The 21,847-nt window shown below is 40.4% G+C and overlaps 1 protein-coding gene across 2 annotated transcripts in view; it reads right to left on the reverse strand.

Moving 5' to 3' along the window:
- ric1 (RIC1 homolog, RAB6A GEF complex partner 1) overlaps positions 1 to 13,816 on the reverse strand; it is a 74,553-nt gene extending 60,737 nt beyond the window's left edge. For both annotated transcript variants that reach the window (XM_062554040.1, XM_062554039.1), the window contains exons 1-2: positions 13,234 to 13,816; positions 10,212 to 10,319 (exon numbers count right to left, since the gene is read on the reverse strand). In XM_062554040.1, the coding sequence (XP_062410024.1) occupies positions 10,212 to 10,319; positions 13,234 to 13,374 (249 nt within the window). In that variant the 5' untranslated portion in view covers positions 13,375 to 13,816. The remainder of the gene's footprint in view (positions 1 to 10,211; positions 10,320 to 13,233) is intronic.
- Positions 13,817 to 21,847: the final 8,031 nt, after the last annotated feature.

A 21,847-nucleotide genomic window follows, 5' to 3' on the forward strand; every position in this document is an offset into this window, starting at 1 on the left:
GTAAAGTAGGCTATACTGTTGATGTGGTTTCATAGCCTTTTGTGTACTGCAAGATTTTGACAAGAGCTACTTGACATGGGCTCACGTGACCTCTCAAACACTGTCCACTAATCTATGGTATGTGGTGCATCCCTCTGCTTTAAGCATCTAGTGTTTATGTTGGCTAGCTGTATCTGGATGTGGTGCTATCAGAGCAAGAAGTTAGATGTGGCGCATGACGTGCAGTGATGCATCGTGTTAAAAAAAAAAAAAAAAAAACGCCATCTAAATAAAGCACCGAAATGAGGCACCAAAATTAACGTTGTTATTCGGTATGGTTACTACCGTTTGCGTCGGCACCGGTTCCATACTAGAGCCGTGTTTCGGTGCCCAACTAGGGCTGAACGATATATTGCATTTGCGATAATATCGCGATATGATGAAGTGCAATTTTCTAACCGCAAAGGCTGCGATTACCATGGCGATTACCCTCTGGTCACGTGACATGAGAGCGAAAAGTAGCAAATATTTGAAACAGTCTATCAGAGAGTGAACTCGGCAAGCTGCTCGATAGAACCATTGAACCAACATTTTTAAGAGTGCGACTGAAACAAATTCTAGGTTGCACTGGTGCACCTGCGCTGCTCGGGTGAAAGCATGAATGTCTTTCGCAAGTTTTCATTGTAGACTATGCATGCAAATTCACCAAACGGTATAGATTCAAACCCCTCTCCTTGGCCCGCTTTCTCTCTCTCTCTCTCTCTCTCTCTCTCTCTCTCTCTCTCTCTCTCTCTCTCTCTCTCTCTCTCTCTCTCTCTCTCTCTCTCTCTCTCTCTCTCTCTCTCTCTCTCTCTCTCTCTCTCTCTCTCTCTCTCTCTCTCTCTCTCTCTCTCTCTCTCTCTCTCTCTCTCTCTCTCTCTCTCTCTCTCTCTCTCTCTCTCTCTCTCTCTCTCTCGTGCGCGCTTTATGGGCACCCGCCCCTCGACATGCACATTCAATCCAAATAAAACATTCACAATCGTGAAAGCAATGACGCATAGAAGACGATTAGCTAAATTATATATAAAATCCGGTTAGCATCATTATTAGCATGCTGCAGACATCTAAAACTCTTGCGTTCAAATTGACTGATCATCTCAATACAGATGTTTTCCAACTTCAAGACTCAAAAGGGCTTATCCCAAGGAGAAAAAAGTATTTATCTACCTTGAGACAGACGTGGGGAAACTGACCCGTCCAACCAGTAGACTATGATAAGATAGCCAACTATGCTACTTTGTTTACAATATTTTGAGGCTTCAACCAGACAGCTGAATTAAAGGGACGGAGTTGGAATAGTCAGTGCAGTGTGCTGTGCAGCCATGAATATCAGGAATTTCTGTATGCAGAACATATCACGTTCATTCAAGTGAATTATCTGAAAAACTGCGTAATAAGATTTAGGCTATTAATATTTTCATATTTTTGCAATCTGCAAAATCTTGTGCGACTTGTTACTGACTTTCATTTTAATCTTTACACCAGGCTTCCTTGTACTAGTACTTTATGTTCTGATATGTAGGCCTACAAGGTTGAAAGTTCAAAATATAGGCCTACTATTGTGATTGAAGTAGCTAGTTAAAAAAAATGTCATCCATCAATTCATGCATCACCTGTCATCATAACAGAGGTATGACTTCCAGGAAATAAGAGTTTATTTTTAATCTTATATAGCCTATTGCCCATACTATATGATTTACTGCTTGTTTTTGTTGAAAAATTCGCAAGACAAACACCTTAAAAAATAATGGCATATCGCATCGCAATCGCAATATTGGCAAGAAAAATCGCAATTAGATTATTTTCCATAATCGTTCAGCCCTATGCCCAACCCTACTTAGAACGGGCCGTTTTAACCCTACGTTTATTTATCTGTGAACCAAAAAGTGGTGTCGTCCCTTACAAAAATGACTCGCGCTGTAGCCTGGCATCTTTACTCAAAGGTGAGCTTGGCGCTGTGTTCAAGATTCTGAAGCAAGTGCTAAGACTCCGATTGGTCCAGAGAAATGTCAATTACAAGAATTAGCCAATAATGTTTCGCAATTCTAGCCTGCATGCCAGCTGAAGGGCAACTCTCCGGTTCTGCGCGATTCACGTAGCCTAAATGACCAAGAAAACGGCGATTTTCGCCGAAAAGCGACACGTTTTCAGGTACGTAAGCAGATAGAATTTCAATTAGAATAGGACACCTGATAGTCTGAAAAAATAATACCTAATTTGGAAAAAATAATACCTCTAAGACCACATTTAACACTTTTAATGGCCTTAAATTTGACCATTTTGATCTATCACTTTTGAATACTTTTTAAAACCCGTGTACAAGAAGAAAGAATTTACTGTAACTTAACATAATTACAGAGAGCATAATCAAGCCTGAAAGCCATTATTCTGTGTATAGGTGTTGCATTAAAGGGTCACTGCACCTTAAAATACGTTTTTTGAGCTGTTGATTGATTGAAAATACTCATAAGTGGTGAACTGTACTATTACCAGGGTTAATATTGACAAAAATCGTGTTTCTCGACAAAAGTAACATTTCGTCTGATTTTGTATTGGAGATATTGCTCTCTCGCGCATACTACCGTTTGAAAACATGCCATGGCATGTTGGTCCAAAATACTATTGGAATGCTGACGTTGTCCTGCACTTCTAGTCCGACACTACGTCACCGGGTCGTTACAAATTAGGACTGAAACGCCCCAACACCTGCTGCCCTGATTAGCCTACCTGTGATAAGCCATGTCTGCAGCACTCATTCCCAGATTGACACGAAATCACCATGGTTGATTGGTTGCAACAGTGCTGCACTCTCTCTCCAAATTTCAGAACGTCTCGCCCATTTTGACAGCCATTTTCAGAAATGTGAAGTGGCAGGAGTTATGGGGTGAAGTGACTCTTTAATTCCATGTCATTTGGACGTCCTTCTCAACACACATCTCTATGAAATGTCATAAAACCCGATGAAATTCACGACTTGTATTTCTATACGAGCCGAAGTGATCTGAGTCAGCCTGTGTGGAGCTGCTGAGCCCATAGGCGCGGGAAGTGGGGGTGCGGGGGGTGCTGCAGCACCGCCTGGAGGTGAAGCTTTAAAACTGATATGAAAATAAAACGAAGGCTTATCTTTTGTTGTTTTCCGTTCTTCAAATTTTGTATGTCATGTTTGCGATGAGGGATGAAGAAAGCAATAAGTTTAGTCATTTTTAAAATATTTAATTTAACTTCTATTTGTATTGGCCAATCAGAATGAATTTGAAGGGGTTGAGATTCTGCATTCACACGTACACTTACACACAGCAACGAATAACACGAAACATACTTATTATCTGCGCTGTAAGCTACAATGTCTGCAGTCAAGTGCAAGCGCGTTTATCTCGCTAAAGCTACAAGATGTCCCTATTTAGTGATATCAGCAAAGTGTTGTTATAGTAGACCAATATTTGAAAAATAAAATTTAAATAACTGCAGCCATAATACCATCTTGAAATTTCACAGTCTGAAAGCCCATTTCATACTCTTTCTGGAGATGTGTTTAATTCATTGGTATAGCTTGGCATACCTCTGTAATGGGGAGATACAATATCATCCAAATTGATTATTTTTCAGTTTTGTGTTACAATACTTCCAACAAAAAAGCAACATAAACACCTCTTAATTACTTTTTCAAAGACAGCTTAAACACTTCTGTAGAGAGACATAACCATTTGCCAAACATTTTGTTTATAAATCGTGTAATGGGGTACCCAATGTGGGGGTTTGAAAAAAATCTGCAATTTTTCTTCTGATTTCACAAGATTGAAACACCGTCAGTATCAACACATACAACCTATGAATGAATATGTGGCATCTATAGGTAGCAATCATTATTCACAGAAAATTTGAAGTCTTTAGATTGAAAACTTTTTTGAGATAATGACATCTGAACTTTGCTGCAGATTTAGATGAGGGCGCTAATGTGCCAAAAATCAGAAGGGGGGTACCATGTTCAAAAATGTTTTTCTCTGGATGTACTAGGTATACCAATCTAATATTTTGGCTAAGTTAGTTTAAATGGTTACTCTTTAGGTGGTAACATTTTGAAGGAAATCTGAGATGGTCAAGCAGAAGGCATTTGTTGAATTGAGGTGGAATGACCCAAATGTTTCATGGTTCAACCATGCAGAGAACAGGTTTGTATTAGAGATGCCCCGATTGCAATTTTTTGGCTGATTCCGATTTCCGATTTTTCAAAGAATTTGACCTGCCGATACCGATTTCGGCCGATTCCGATTTCATTTCTTCTAACCACTTTACAGCACATACAAAGAGTTATTTTCTATCCTTTCTTTAATACAACATTTTAATATAGAAATGTAATCAACTTATTAAAGGTATACTATGCAGGATTGGCGATTTCATCGCCGGTTTCGCTTTCACTTTTCATTTTCGCTAGTCTTATGCTTGCATATTTCTCTGCAGAGCTTCCCCTACAGCTTTAGTTTGTATATTTGACAAAACTCCTCAATCGGTCAGTCTGCCGTGCCTTTTCATGAGACTTTACATGACACTTCCTGGAGTAGAGCATGGGTGCGTGCCCGGTGTCTCCTGAAGTTGCAAGTGTGGTTTTACCGCTACAGACCACTAGAGCGGCCAAAAAAAACACTGTTCGACCGGTAATGACTCATTTAATCATATATAACAGTATGGAACGAATTGATTAACTGAAAAACGTTGCATAGTATACCTTTAATGGCTGGTAAAAAAATGTGAATAGACAGATTCTTCTTCAAGTCTTCTTCAGCTGCAGTATTCCCAGTGTGGGACATTCATTTCACACACTACTAATAGAAATGCACTGTAGGAACACCTATTTTTTTCTTCTCACATACAATATCCAAATATAAATATCTTCAGAATACTGATAAGTGTATAACTGGAAAGTTGGTGTATAGGTGCTACCAGGGTGGGAATTATACCGCGGTCATGCGGCCATGGCCGCCGTTGCCCTACACTTTGGCCTTGATGCCCCGTGAAAAAAAACCCATAGTACGGCCACAGTGGCCTTTATGCCCCTGACTTAGGGTTGCCAACCATTCAGTATAATACGGAATCGTCCCGTATTTGACACATAAAAGTTTTGAGTGAAATTAGGTCCGGGGCTTCACCTGATAATTTGCTGCGCAATTGATCACGCAATCGCGGACCGACAGAAAAAGAAAGCAAACGTTTCTGCAATCAGGAGGAAATGCTAGCTAATTCGATGTGATTAAACATAGAGCCATACAATTAAGTGGTATGAGCTTTCATTGAATGCATGCGTCTGCGCGTTTGCGTGACAGAAACTGAAACTACACGATAACGTTAGCGCCAAAGCTCTGCTTCAACCTGACGGAAGGCTATTTAATTATTTAACAACATTTAATAAAACAACGTGGATTCCTGCAACTTCCATAGAAACAGGGCAAACATTGTTTAGCATTGAGTATTGTTTACCGGTAGTAAAATTTTAATATAACATGGTCAGAAGATTGTAGCTTTAGTCTTTCATTTAAAGATCTCCAGATCTGCACGGCCGTTTACCATAGACAAAAGTTGGTATTGTGTTTTCTTACATTCAGGCATTGAAATTAAATTTCATTATAAACCATATCATTTTATTTCTCCATTTCTCCATTTGTTTTCAGACAGCGGTGTATTTTCGCAATGTTCACAGACTTTTTCTTTCAGCCAATACCCTATGAGTCATGTCTGAATGTCCGCTATCGTCAGAAATGCGGCAGGTATTATCGCAGAATGTGCAGAAACCTGTCTGAAAACGGCTTATGATGCTTGCATGAGGGAAACATCCCAAAACAATAGCACCCATATTTGCTGTTGTTTTCAGAAGTATCTCTCATGCAAACATGGAAAAGAATGAACTATTAAAGTAATTATAAGAGTAATATGAGTAAATATCTAGCCTATCTTACATTAGTAAAGCAGATCCCTGATGTGCATAGTTTTCAAAAACGTTTTGTAAACAATTTTGGCACAAACATTGACTGCTTTGAACAGAAAGTGCATGTCTAACAATATAGCATAATACTAATTTTGATATGATAATCATATGATCATTTGATGGGGGGTGGGGTGAGATATGTGTAGGTGGGCCCTATGACCCCAAAGTCTGCCATGATTGGGCCTCAACTTACAGAAGTTTGAGGCTGCGTTAGTGTTTCTCAAAGCCTACAGCGGCTAGCGGGTCTATGTATTTGTGTCGAGAACCCTGAAATGTAAAACCATTGAATTTTACTCAGTGGCCTTTGTGCCCCATCATGTCGCCTTGGTGCCCCTTAAAAAAAAGAAGGGGAAGGCCAAATGGCCTTGCCCCTAAAATGACAAAATTCCCACTCTGGGTGCTACATAGGCTGAGATGTTGGAAAATTACAAAAAAATATTTTTGAGATAACAGCCTTGAAACACAGCCAATATGCATTCTCAGTCTACACTCTTCTTTGAACTTTCGCGATTGCTTGCGGATACAAAGGAAGTGTCCATATTTGGATGGCATAACGTCATGCAGGAGAAACACAGCTTTCCAACGACACCACACATGATATGTTTTGTATCACGGTCGCGGTAGTGTATGACATTTTAGAATGCTTACTTTTGGCGAATTTAGAAGAAATATACAGGCGTGAGTAGACAAAAGGTAATGAAATAAACCTCTAAATGTGTAAATCAGACTTTGTTTTTGTAGTAGTGTGAAAGAATACATGCTAAGGTGGCAAACCGAAGCGAAACGATGTTTATTCCTGCCGTGGCTATGTTGCTGCTTGTTGACAGCGCTTGTGGTTTAGCTGTGAGCACGCAATTAGCGGCAAGGACGGGAGGTGATGTGCGCTGTTTATGTAACCTGAAGTGACAGCTTAGGAAATTCCACGCAATATGGCAAAACACAGCGTTCGCTGCATAGAAAAACTCAGGGCTAGATAAAGCGCTAATACTGAGTGTTGGCCTTCGCTAGCTTCATCAAACTTGGCAAACTCAGCTGTGTGATGTTACAATTAGGTGCGAGTGCATTTGACCGGCATAAAATCGGCATGTCTCAGACTGACCGGCCGGTCGCTGGTTGCGGCCGATCACGTGAAAATCGGCCGATTCCGGTCACCAGCCGATCTATCTCTAGTTTGTATTCCAACAAAGTTTGGGCTGGCTATGAATACTTTTTATGTTTATTATGTATACTGTATATTGATACCCAAACATTGCTTTCCAAAAAATGTATTTTCAGGCTGCAAAACTGTAATTTGTTTCATTTCTGTATAAGGTAGACTTATTAGCTTTGCATGGGTGTCAATTGTAGTGTGTTCTCTCTTGGTACTGATGGTATAACACTGTTTCAGCAGGGTTCAATCAGTCAAATGTAAGATTTAAGACATTTTTATTATCATAATGGTTCATAAAAAGGCCATGATTCATATTTATGACCTACACGAATTACGAAAAAATTATTTCAGGCACTAAAATTCCCTTCAAAATAAAAACATTTTCTGAGTTTGCGCAGGTTTCTGTGAAAGTCTAGTGATGAAACTCTTCCAACAAGTCTGTTTGCTGCACTGCCGCATGGACTGCTCAGACAGAACTACAATAAGGGCAACGCATGAATGCTGTCGCTAGGGCATTTCTCTGGAGAAATTAATGAATAAACAAGACAAAATTAAATATAATTCATGACTTTTTTAGGCCTACAATACTGATAATTAAATGCAAGACTTTTTAAGACCTCGTGGAAAACCTGCAGCAATGAATAGTTTTTAATCAGACAATAACTAGGCTACTCGAGACTCTGCAGACTATAATTTTCAGGACAATAAGCTAATGTCACGTAACAATGAAGCAGGAAATGAGACGCCTATTAGAGCAGGATTCGGGATTCGGGACACCTACTTGTCATCATGACGTCGGGATGTCTGGTCACCCTACTCCGGTGATAAGAAAATTCAAGTTTGCAGTGATTACAAATAAATTTGCTTCTGTCGATTGCGCCATCTGAAAGAACTTTAAAATGAAAATGGCCATGTAAAAGTTCCGTCGGTCTACTCTGCTGCATGTTAGTTGGTTGGCTTGTTTAAATCTGCCATATTGTTTTCCTTTACCAGTTCCTGTAAGTGTGGCAGCAGTCGGCAGCCTGTGACCAGCCTGTGAGCAACAGACTTTTACAGTATAAAATAAATAAAAACTGCGTTAATGAGCGATAAAATAATTATCGGCGTTAATTGATTGAGGAGTTAACGTGATATTAACACGTTAACGTGCCCAGCCCTAGTAAACACATACGGCTTACAAATGTCCATGTGAAATCTAAAGTCTTTAGCTTGAACACTTTTTGAGATAATGACATCTGAACTTTACTGCAGATAGGGCACAAATGTGCCAAAAACCAAAAGGGGGGTACCATAATCAAAAAAAACAATTCTCTGGATGTATTAGGTATATTAAGCTAATATTTTGGCTAAGTTAGTTTGAATAGTGTTAGGGTTAGGGTTAGTTTAGGTGGCAAATCTGAGATGGTCAAGCAGAAGGCATTTGTTGAATTGAGGCAAAATGACCCTATAATCAAATGCTTAACCTCTTTGGAAAGCTGAGACACAGTAGTTACAGTAGACAAAATCAGAATAACTGTGATGTACTGACACAGTGCTACAGAGGCTAGAAGATAGTTTTCTTTCTGGCGGATTACAAGCATCTCTGAACTGAACACATTTCAGCCCTCTAGGTCACTTGAAACACAACTGAGCCTCAGCAACAGGTCGTGTGAAGCTGTGTGCACAAGCAGATCAATATAGAATGAAAATATGTGTACTTTAGACCATTATTTGCCAAGGTGTGCTCATGCGTTTTGAAAATGACCCTATGGAAACTCCCCGTAGGACTTTTGCTTGTCCAAAATGCATACTGACAATCAAATGCTTCCTGCATAAGAACCCCTTTGTGTAGAAGCATAATTTTGGTCTGAAAATGAAAGGTTACACTCTGGATCAGGGGTCGGCAACCTTTGAGACATCCAGTGCCAACTTCAAAATTTCTAGTCAAAGAGTGTGCCACTATCATCAATTTTTATCTGGGGTTCGTAGTTTGTCACTTTTAATTGTAAACACGACTCGGAATTGTCCGTGGTCAAACGGCTGCCGATAGGGCTGAGCACACTTTTCATATGCGAAAATACCTGCTCACACAGGTATGTTGAGCTGAACACTGAAAAGAGGGATTGGAAGATCCTGCTGTCAGTCTGAGATTATTTTTTTTTTTTGCTGATGCTGGTGGCGCGTGCCAGTGATTATGCCTCGGCGTGCCAGCAGTGGCACCCGTGCCATAGGTTGCCTACCCCTGCTCTGGATTCTATGTCAGGTGCTATACTATTCTAGCCTAGAAATCTAGACGCCCCTAGCGGCAGCAAATGTAATTTGGCTGGCGGGGCAGTCTAGGCACGATCCATTGAGCCAGGGAGCTGAGAACCCCCAGCACCAGCGGGCCAAACACAGCGTGTATAGAGTCGTGGGTGGGCTTAACATAATAGTGACTGACATGCGACCAGAAGTTGCGACGGTAACGCATCCTGTTATTTGAAAACAAGAAGATGATTCGTTTAGCGTTATCCTATTGCGTGGAGAGGGAAGGTTACGCATCCTGCTACTTGAAAACAGGAAGATGATTCGTTTAGCGTTATCCTATTGCGGAGAGGGAATTTGAAAGACAACTGTTTATCCCATCCCTCCGATTGAGCCCTATCTACGGTGAGTGTCCAGACCCTACATCTTGATGTGGGTCTGGCTCGTCAGGCTAATACTATTCTATGTCTAAACAAAAAAAATATAATTACACCAAAGGCTCCATTTTTGCATTTGCTTTGTTGGTTCAATGGGTGTGTATACGATAGACTATGTGCACAATTTATATTGGAAAAAACAACATGAGGGTTTAATTTTTGTGGATTCCTGTGAATATTTCCACACCCAATATGCTGCATTCACTTATTGCTAAGGATAGACGGAGGAGGGCATATTTGATTAAATTAAATAAATTGAGACGTAAGCGTCATGTAAACAATGTAAAGCACTATACAGATTACCTGCATTTCATACAGATATAGACGATATGTTTCTTCTGCTTCATTTATGAACAGAGCCAGAGAGCAACAGTTAGAGAGCCAGAGAAAAAGCAACTTTACTCACCACTACAGCTATCATGGAATCGTCTGGCTTCCATTCAGACTGCTGATAAAATCCAAATCGGGTGGCTGCCTTCACTGACTCAATGTAGCTCACTATTAGGACACTAGGCTGTGGAAGACAGAGAGCGTGGAAGACAGTGAGTGACTTCTTGAATCATCCTGAACACAAATACAATACAATACAATACAATTCAATAACAATACAAATGTTTAAAAGGGAGGCAATCACACTCAGCTGTCATTTCAGATGGAAGATATGGCTGACAGACCCAGCAAGCTGGTTAAGCTATAGTTGGTTATCAAGATACTTCATATCACAACAGTTTGTCCTTAAAACTCAGTTTATGATTACCATCAACAACAACACCTTTACCTATAAAGTTTTCTAAGTTGTTTACTTTTTACCACAAATAACTGATTTGCTATCAATTCACTCTCTCGCTTAACTTGCTGACCTATGTCAGTATCACCAGTCTTAAACTGAAATGAATAAAAAATGCAGAAATACTATATAGGCTAGTATATTTAACTACCACTACAGCCTGATAGTAGCCTAGAAATCTAGACACCCCTAGCGGCAGCAACTGTAATTGGGCTGGCGGGGCAGTCTAGCTATGCTCCATTGAGCTTAGGAGCTGAGAAACTGAGAAACGGACGGGCCAATCACAGTGTGCATAGAGTCGCTTAGCTTAACATAACTGACATGCACTGACATGCAACCAGAAGTAACGCATCCTGCTATTTAAAAACAAGAAGATGATTCGTTTAGCGTTATCCTATTGCGTAGAGGGAATTTGAAAGACAACTGTTTATCCCACCCCTCCGATTGAGCCCTGCCTACGGTGAGTTCCCAGACCCTACACTTGATGTGGGTCTGGCTGGTCAGGCTAGCCTGATGGTGCAACAACAGGACTTTAGCTTTGATATTGTAATGAACAATTGTAGACATTAATTGTTGACTGTATTACATGTGGCTGTGTGTGTGCACACCTGTAAACCATACATTGCTGGCAATATTGCTAACAACATACACTAACATACATTCTTACAAACATGTGACCATAACTGAACATATCTGTGCACATCTTTAACCTATACTGAGGCTTATCCTGAGATCTAGGCTGAGTTTACTCTGGGAGCCATATTGATGTGTGAGAACTATACTGACAACATGGAAGATGTTGTGAATCAAATCAAACAACCTGTGAGTCATACGTCAACTTAGGCTGGGTGAGCCCAGCAGCTCAGGCTGGAAACCTGCACATCTATCTCCCCTGCTTCCTGTCCACAACCTTTGGGTCCAATAACAAACTAGCTTATGCAAAAGACGCACCCAGATCGTTGGTTTGATTGGCTGAAGGACCATCCAAGCGTACGGAGTCATTTCAACTACTGTATTGATGACGCCTCTTGTGCGGTAGAAATAAAGCGCAGACTCCCCAGACCAAAGTTCAATCTGAAAAGATTGAGCTTAGTATGGTGATAGCCATACATCAACCATTCATGCCTTTGAATCATACTTGTGGGGTCTCCTACGAAGCAAGTTAGACATATCGAGGCAACATAAAGCCTTAACTTACTATAGTGATACATTTGTAAAACTAGGCTTTTAGCTCAGATCTGTACACATTCTCGGTGTTGGGATGATGTTGGCCAATAGTGAAACGTAGACTCCCTACATTAAAAAACAATTACTTTGGCATTTATGAGCGATAGTGTAATCTAGAGTGGTCATTTTTAGTGTGTAGCCTACAACATCAAAAGATAGATAGATACTTTATTGATCCCCAAGGGGAAATTCAAGATTTAAAAAATTGAAGGTCATCAGATATTTTATGGCACGTGTATAGTAGTGGAATATTTGCATGCGCAACACTGTTAAATGTGCTTACCAGACTCAAAATGTTTGCAAAGGCGAAGTACCTGTCAAATAGATGACAGAATCTCACACAAGATAACTATGTTTTTCAAGATAATTGATTGGTCAGTAGTCAGCGGGATTGGTCAGAGCAGAGGGCGGTAGTTTTACACAATTTGAGCTAGGGTTAGCTAGGTTTGTTCCCAACCAGGTTTGGTTGGCTGCATAAGACACCACTAATCAAGCTTCGTAAGATACCCCACTGCCGTGACTTAGCTGTGCTGTTAGACCTCTGCTTAGACCTAAGCTGTGCCTTGTGGAAATTCTAACCTAAGCCCTGTCTAAAACTGAACCTCTGAAGGGCTGACTCTTATTCTTCAGTTTATCATCATCAAATGTGACCTAATCCCATTGACTGAGACCTAGCTGTTGCTGCCTGTTCAGAATTAACACACACATAATAATAATATAATGATATTATTGCTATTATCAAGTTCTGTTAGGAATCCAAATTCAGTAGACATCTGGATTCTCCCTGATCTTTCATTATTGAGTTATTATTTGACATCCAGCTCGCATTAATACTGATTACTGTATGGACTGTCATATTTAAAACTAACCTCTAACACAGTTTTCAATTGGTTTTCAAGAGTAAAGTAGGTCTATCTAATCTGAGTAATACTGTGTGAGTAATTTGAGTTTTTTTATACAGTGTTTTACAGCAGCATTTTTACGTTTACATGCATTGATAATTCCTTCATTGGAATGCCATTTTATAACTTAATTTGATCTTCAGTGTCTCGCAGTCGCAGACACAAGAAATACCACTTGCCTTGCTCTGAGTAACATACCGAAATACGAGTGACGTTAACTTCGCCAGCGCAGGCATGAACTTGTAATCTCGGTGACGCGGCACTGGGACACACACACACACACACACACACACACACACACACACACACACACACACACACACACACACACACACACACACACACACACACACACACACACACACACACACACACACACACACACACACACACACACACACACACACACACACACACACACACACACACACACACACACACACACTATGTTCATTAAAGCTAATTATCATCAGCTTGTGAGCATGCAGTGCATCATTCTCAGGGACACTCACCCGGCTGTACCAAATACTCAGCTGAGTTTCAGACAAAACCGCGAATAAAAGCCTTTGGTTGCTCGGCTGAATGTGAAACGGTTCCTCCGCACTTCTGAGAGGGCACAGAAGCCTTCGAGGCCAGCCAGTTAAAAAATACATGACGATATCCCTTTCAGCTAACGCTAACCCTCTTCAGCGTTAAGCGGAGGCTAACGCTAACGTTATGCCGTCTTAAATTAACGTTAGATACAATAGGGACTTGAACTGAAATTTAACACAGAGACGTTACGCATTGATATCTTGTAACCTGTTCAGTTGGACGTTAATCTATAGACCCTTGGCGGCGACAACGTCAAGTTAACTATAGCATATGGGATAACAATTCTTACAGCTAAACTTTAAGTCCCAGAAGCTGCACATAAACATTAGCGAGCTAGCTACCGCTAGCCAGCTTCGGTGAAAAATGAAGCACCATCTCATAAAAATAACTCTAAAAATGTTTTGTTATTCCCATTTCGCCGCATTCGCCTCTACGTGGTTTCTGACTTTCTCTGTTAAATATTCTTTCGTCGCCATCTTTAGTGTCTATTTATCTTCATCCTGATTCGCTCTCTAAAAATGTATTTCTCCCCGCCCAGTCTTCTACCACGAACGTCATCTGACCGGCCTACCACGTTGACACCTCAACACGTCATATCTATAGGCGCGTTCAAGATGGCTGCGCAGCACAAAAACTGCGCAGCACAAGATGCACGTGGTTAAAAATCTGTCCACGATGGTCTAGATGGGTGTGTTTTCGACTCGGCAGTCGGTATCACATGGCCTCAATTTATCGCGGGAGCAAGGCGTGGCAAGGCGGCTGCTGAGCAGCGGCGCAGCAGCCCTCTAGGTACTGCGGAGCGCGGCGGAGCCTAGACCCTGCCTTCATGACGTCAGGTCTTTGCCCTAATTGGCTTTTACATCCCCGAGGTATGTGCAGGTGTTTAGATGCCTCTTCATATCCAGTGTTGGTCATCTTACTTTAAAAAAGTAATTAGTTACCATTACAAATTACTTCTGCCAAAAAAGTAATTGAGTTACTCAGTTACCACACTGTAAAAGCCAGCCTCCCTATGGAAAGTAGGAAAAAAGTTGTTGAAGCAGTTTTCATGTCAGTTCTAGACTATGGTGATGTGATATATAAAAATGCTACTGCTTCTTCACTAAAAGCCCTGGACTCAGTCTACCATTCTCCCCTGAGATTCATTACGGGTGATGGCTATAGCACTCATCATTGTGTTCTACATGATAGGGTCGGGTGGTCATCTCTGACAGAGAGGAGACAACGTCATTGGTATCTGTTTATTTACAAGGGTATTGTTGAAAAACTACCAGGTTATATTTCAGATATGCTTATGTGGAATTCTGGTGCCTATCAGACTAGATCAAATGACTCTTTGATGCTTAAAGTTCCTCGTGTCCATTCTGAGTTGGGCAAGTCAGCTTTTTGTTATGGTGCCCCTACTTCCTGGAATAATCTTCAGTGCAATTTAAAAATGTACTCTATAATTCCATATAGTCAATTCAAGTCTGTGGTCACAAACCGTCCTATGCCAATTTGTACCTGCTTTAAGTAAATGTCTTTATTATTATTGTTATTATTATTTTTATTATTATTATTTTTGTTGTTATTATTTTATTATTATTATTTCATGTATTTTTATTTTATTATTATTTTATTTCCCCCTTCCTCCTCTATAATGCAATGTATATTTTCTTATTATTATCTTATTTGAACATACAGGGGTCATGACCCCCCAAAAAATCATATCCAGCTAATATAACCCCCTCAGTATCATCACATAATTCAGAATACACAATATGAAATATTCTGGATGAATATTTTTTGTTCGTTTTCTTTATTCATTTCATTTTCCAGCAAGATAGTATCATGTTTTAAATATTCTGAAATGTACCCCCCTGCCCACCGACTACTTGGTATTACCCAACCTGCGTTCTCTACCGAAAGTTTGTTTAGGCTACTATTTTGCGCAGTCGCTGGGATGAATGGTTGGAGAAAGCTCTCAACTCAGGTGGGAAGATGAAAAAGACATTGAAAGGCAGCCAGACAGCATTTTTTCCATTGTTGGTTGACACCAGGGCTGTACGCTTAGCTTTTTCACTAGGAGCATAGGTACTCCTAAATGAAAAAAAATTAGGAGCACAGTAACAAATTTAGGAGCACTATGAAATTTAATTGAATATCTAATTGCCTTAAGCAGGATACAGATCATTCACAACAGTGGAAATCCTAGTCTCTGCTCAAACCCATACCCATATGGTCTGAAGAAGATGAATGGATAGAAGGTTGGATGGAATGTGCCTTATATTCTTGTTAAGAGAGACACTGATACAGCTCTCTGAGAGTAGTTGATACAGGTGTAATCAATTTAACTGGCTAGTCTTAAGAGAGCCAGAGTGTATATGCTTAAAGCCTGAGACAGAGTAAATAATTTAAAAGTTGTATGTAGATAGTCTAATTAATGTTGATAGACAATGTTTAATGGATGTTGATAGGAAGATTGTTTAATATATATTGATTGACAGTTTAATGGGTGGATGAGTGAATGGTCTGAAGATGAATGGATAGAAGGTTGGATGGAATGTGCCTTATTCTTGTAGAATGGAGAGACTCTCTACTGAGAGTAGTGGATACAGATACAGGTGTAATCAATTTAACTGGCTAGTCTTAAGAGAGCCAGAGTGTATGCTTAAAGCCTGAGACAGATTGTTTAAAAGTTGAATGTAGATCGTCTAATTGATGTTGATAGGCAGACTGTTTAGATGGGTGGATGAGTGAATGGTTTGAAGAAGATGAATGGATATAAAGTTGGATGGAATTAGGAGGACTTATTTTGATACAGTTGTGCGCAGAGGATACAGGGGAACAGAAAATGTAGTCTCAAGAGAGCCAGTGTATGTTTAAAGCCTGAGAGAGAGAGAGAGCTGCTGCACCTGGACTGGCCACCTGGCGTAAGATTCTAATTGCTGATGTCATAATGGGGCAATGTTAAGTCTATGGGGAAATAGCTCAATGTTAAATCTATGGGGAAATCGTTTTTTAATTCATAGTTTAAAAAGTATAAAAGTTACAAAGTTGAAAAAGTTTCTACGTTAAACGGTTCAAGCTGAATTGCGTGCGTTAGAAGAATAACTAGAATGCAATTCCAAGGAATTACCAGTGCATGAAAATGCAAACATATATAGATAGATTATGTAGATATGGTTATTAAGGTGTAGCTAGGGTAAACATGGTGGTTGCATAGTTTAAAGAGAGTTGATAGTGTGAAGGTAGACAGTTTAAAGCTTACACATTCCAGTTGAAATCTTAAACATTCCAGTTCTAACTTACCCAGGCAGCAAAAATTGTGCGGGCCGAACGTGGCCCGATTAAAACGAAAACACTCGGCCAATCCTCGGCATGAATCTAGGACCGATTGCTCTACGAGCGCTCGGCTGTAACGCGGCCCGATTAAGGCGAAAACACTCGGCCAATCCTCGGCATGAATCTAGGTCCGATTGCTCTCCGAGCGCTCGGCTGTAATGAGGCCCTATTGCGGAACCCCGATGTAAAGCCCCCCGTCCAGTTCATTGTCTGGGTTTTATTGATTTCCATTCGTGTCAAGTTAATACTAGAATTGCTAAGCAGTTCTTTATACAAGATATGCCTAATCTGCATATAAATCATAGACAGTTTTCAAGTTTAAAGCATTTTTATTGGACTATACATCACAGCATTCATGTAAAACCAACAGTTCAAATACTTTGAAACATTTAGTCCACTGCATTTGAGTTTGAAACTTATCTACGATGTCTACCGGTTTGCTCTGGCTTCACCATCTCTGTTGGAGGTCAGCTATATCCACCTGTGCTGAAGAGCTTTTCTGTGGAGTCTTTAGTCAGGGAATTCCGGCGGACTGCATCTGAGAAAAAAAAGACGGCAGCATGTTAGCTAGTTGATTCAGTGTAGCACGTCTCTGTAACCGTAATATGCTAGCCTACTGGACCAGTACAAAAGTATGAGAAAGAGACACAAGAAAGAAGTCAGTTGTAGGATTTTGTTCCAATTTATTTTCTTCCACAAGTCGAAGACTGAGCTCGTAAATAACCCATATATTGCATCCAAGCTGCAAAGAAATATGAGCTAACATCCCAGCTAGTTTTAGCCCCTTAGCCAATGTTTACCTTTGAGCTAAATAGCTATCGTTACACCTTATTGATCCCCCTTTATAGCCTATACTTTAATCCGGCATGATTAAGAATTTTCGGTTGTTGTCTGATTGTTAATTGAATTACATTTCTGAATTCTTTCTTTTCGTTTCATCTGGAGGGATAGGACGAAGGAATTCGCGGACAAAGTGGGTCAACATTTCATTAGTAATAACACGAATGTAGTAGTTTATGTAAAATGTTAAGGGAACTCAATTGTTGATGCTTTATAGGGAATGTTAAACAAGACTTACCTCAAGTTCACCGTATTTCGCAGAATCAGCAGAAGTCAGGCGTCTTCTCTCATCCAAAGTTATGCACACTCCAGTGATGACTTGAGCTGACTGCGTGCTTGACGATTGCTGCAGTAGCCGTTGAAATCGGCTTCATACTGGTAAAAAGGGTCTGAGCCGAGCGCCCAGTTAACAGCTGTCGAGCAGCGGCCTGCAGGTGGCAAAATGACCTGGCCCAATTGTGGTTGCCACTACTCAGCCGAGGACGCGTCTCAGCCGACAGCGCCGCAGGTTTTGCGGAAGCGGCCCGCTCCTAATTTCTAGCAGGGCGCCGATACCGCAACTCAGCCGACAGCGCCGGAGGTTTTACGGAAGCGGCCCGCGTGTAATTACTAGCTGGGTTAACTAATGATTTCTAACAGGTATGTTCAAATGTTAACTGTTAACAATGCTAACCAGGTTGATTAGCTAATTTAACTGATGATTTCTAACAGTTATGTTAAAAATACTAGCTATGTTAAAAATGCTAACCAGGTTGATTAGCTAGCATAACTTATCATTTCAAGCAGTTTTGTAAAAATGCTAACTATGCTAACAATGTTAACTATGCTAACAATGCTAACCATGTTGATTAGCTAACTTAGCATTTTTAGCATAACTGCTAGAAATTATTAGCTAACTATGCTTACCAGGTTGATTAGCTAACTTAGCTAATGATGTCTAGCAGCTATGCTAAAAATGCTAACTATGCTAACTAGCTAACTTGCTAGTGAGGACTTTTATTTTGAAACATTTCTTGTTAGGTTATCCATGGTTAGCCTGGTCCTAACCATCCCATAATACTACCATTTCATTTCGTATTATCGTCTGGCATTTCTTTGCTCTGAAGCGCTTGCAGGAAGCGGGAAGTAACGCCCAGTTCTGGTTTGAATTGATTGGACAGCTCTCACCCAATCGGCGATAGTTACTCATAACAACATAGACCTCTGAAGTTCGCCTACAAAAAAGCCACCATCTTTGCCCAAATAAGGAGATCCGGTATCTTGAGATTTTTTCTATGGGAAAATAACATGGGGATTTTCTATTATCGCACCTGTTAAACTCTCGCGGGGATGATGACATTTGAAATTCAGACGTTTTTCACTACACAGTTTTGTCCACTGCCATCTAGTGGATACTGTGATCTTCGGCAGGTGAAGACGGCACACTTTGACCTTTGCTACCCCAAAGCTAACTTACAATGCAACTTGCCATAGGCAGTTAGCTTCAATTAACTCCCGGATCTCCTTATATGGGCAAAGATGGCAGCTTTGGATCCTTTTTGTAGGCGAACTTCAGAGGTCTATAGCGCAGGCGTTTAACGTCATCGTCACGAGCGCCCTCCCCCTTTCGCCCCCACCAACCCGTCTCTTCGTTTATTGGCTGCTTTCTGGAGGGGGGGCGTTCTGTTACAATTCTACCGAGAAGAATGCTCCACAGAGGAGCACGGCCAGACTCGTAGTGGAGGCAATCCTTGGCCGGAAGTACGTGGATGGCTCGCGAGGCTAATCCATGGTGGCCACTATCAGGAAACAAGAAGTTATTATAATATTTTTGCCTAGCGGGTTGGTCTAGGGTCGCACCGTTGAGGCCAAGCCTGCGCTAGGCTCGAGTTCAGCCTAGCCAATCAGAACGCTCTATCTGTGTACGGAGTCCTTGAGCCCACCTTCGGCTTCCGATAAGACGCCAGGGGGCTGGACCATGCGTCTTCGTTCGACGAGTTGAGTTTGAGACCGTATCGCACAACCATAGAGAAAAACAAAAGATGGATGAGGCTAACGAAGCTCGCTCGTTTGAATCGGCTTTGGAAGAGTTAGACTTGGGCTTTTCTTTGAAGTTTGAGCAGAAAGAAGCACTCAAGTCATTCATTTTAAAGAAGAATGTATTTGCCGTTTTGCCACCGGCTACGATTGGTCACAAATGCTGGCCTATTACGTGCAGAGGCAGTTTGAAAGACAACTGTTCATCCCACCCACAGGCTTCAACTCTGTGAATGGTCCGACCCCAGACTATACATTGCTGTGTAGTTGCTTGCCAGGCTACTTGTTGTACACTAAAACTAATGAAATAGACTTCCCAAAGACTCCCATATGAAGTTTGAAGCTTATTAATAGGATAAACCCCTTGAGATGGGCCACAGTGCCTTAAGTAAAAATGAATTGTAAAAAACTGTTTTGCCTAGGTCTCCCCTGAGGTGGTTACCATTATTTTGTTTTAGTCGGAAATCTTTCAGGTTATTAACGAAAAATCATTTGTTTATGATGAGCAATCCTTAATAAAATTGCAAGGAGGAATAACGTTGTGGATAAATGTACAGGGCAACCAGAAGGTTTTTCACATTTTGTTGTGTTTCAGACACATCTTAAAATGGGTTCATTTTTTTTCATCAATCTAAACACAACGCTCTAATACTCTGAAAAAAGCAAGTATTTGCAGTGTTTTGTAAATGTTTACAAATTAAAAGACTGAAATATCCCATTTACGTAAGTATTCAGAAACTTTGTTTTGACACTTGCAATAGAGCATCATACCGCGATCATTATTATGAGAGGCACACATCTGTCTATATGAGGTCACAGTTCATGGTGTATATCAGAGTGAAAACCAAGCCACAAGGTTGAGACATAGTCCACAGATCTGAAAGACAGGATTGTGTCAACACACAGATCTGGGAAAGGACACAAACATTTCTGTACCATTGAAAGTGCCCAAGTGTCAAATTCTTTTTGCATGATGTGGCAAACATAGCCTAAGAGACAGACTGTGCAGCACACCTTACAGGCTGCTGTTCACTTGACATTTTAGCCAGTTGTTAGACATAGCAAAGATAATGTAAAGTTAGACCCCTACAGACAGTATAGTGTGAACAGGAAGAAGACTGAGGGCCCATTACAGCTGAAGTGCACCAAAGAGATATGAGTCTGAGTGAATACAAAATTAACTGAGCCCTTTTTTTCGAGTGGTTCTTTTAAAGGGGGCTGTATGTGAAAACACCCTAAAAGCCTAATATAAATGATCGTTCAAGCAATTTTGTCCAAATATTGCACACTGGACTGGCATTAGCATAAAGAGTGAGTTCTGTTCCAATATTATCCATAATGGAATACACATGATACCTCAACCTCCAGACTGTTGGTCCTCATACATACCTCACCTAATTCTGGCACTTAATTTGATGTAGCTAAACAAAAATATAACTAAAATTGGAGTATTAAAAAATATAAAAGAGTATTACAAATTATAAAACATACTGTATAGTAATCAATACAATTTATTATCCATACACGCACAGCTCCCAGAGTCCAACTGAACTGATTATTTATTGGTTACACACATTTGAGCTTAGCTGCAAAAGCGGATAGTCAGTGATTCAGACAGAAGGTCAGTAGTCAGACAGGATCAGCAGAGATAACCGAAAGTGACAATGCAATTACAACTTTTCTCTGAAAAGTTCATTGACATTTTCCTGTGAAGTGGAAACAATCCATGGTGAAGCAGAGAGCTGTACTGGCGGTGGAGCTTTCGGCTGGAGGCCAAACATAAACTTAACACCTAACTCTGACACACACACACACACACACACACACACACCTCCAAAATACCAATGGACAAAATGAGCTTTCGCACAAGGTGGTCACAACACATACTACATTGAATATTTAGTTTACCTATTTATAGATAAGAAATGTTTTAACAGATATTTTCAAAAAGTCAAACTCCCATAGACTCTATTTGACACATCAATCTCTGTTTTCATGGTTATTGGCTGTCAAATAGTTCCAAAAAATATTTCCTCCATGAAGACAAAACGCCATAACACTATAAACTAGAAAAGCATTTCCTGAAGGAAATACCAGTGCATGGAAAGTCATTGCTAAGATTATGCTAGGGTACTTAAAGTGATTACTATGGTGTTGTTAGACTAAATAAAGTGGTTACTATTCTATAAAAAGTGGTTACAAGGTTGGTTGCTCGGGAAATCACGTTGGTTGCTAAGGTGGTTGCCAGGGTGTCATTATGGAAGTGGTGGCTAGGTTGTTACTAAGTAATAATAGTGGTTGCTTTGCTATAAAAAGTGTTATTTAAATGTAGTTTTAAAAAGTTATTGAAAT

Source organism: Sardina pilchardus, chromosome 14, assembly GCF_963854185.1.
Source record: "Sardina pilchardus chromosome 14, fSarPil1.1, whole genome shotgun sequence".
NCBI classification, from domain to species: domain Eukaryota; kingdom Metazoa; phylum Chordata; class Actinopteri; order Clupeiformes; family Clupeidae; genus Sardina; species Sardina pilchardus.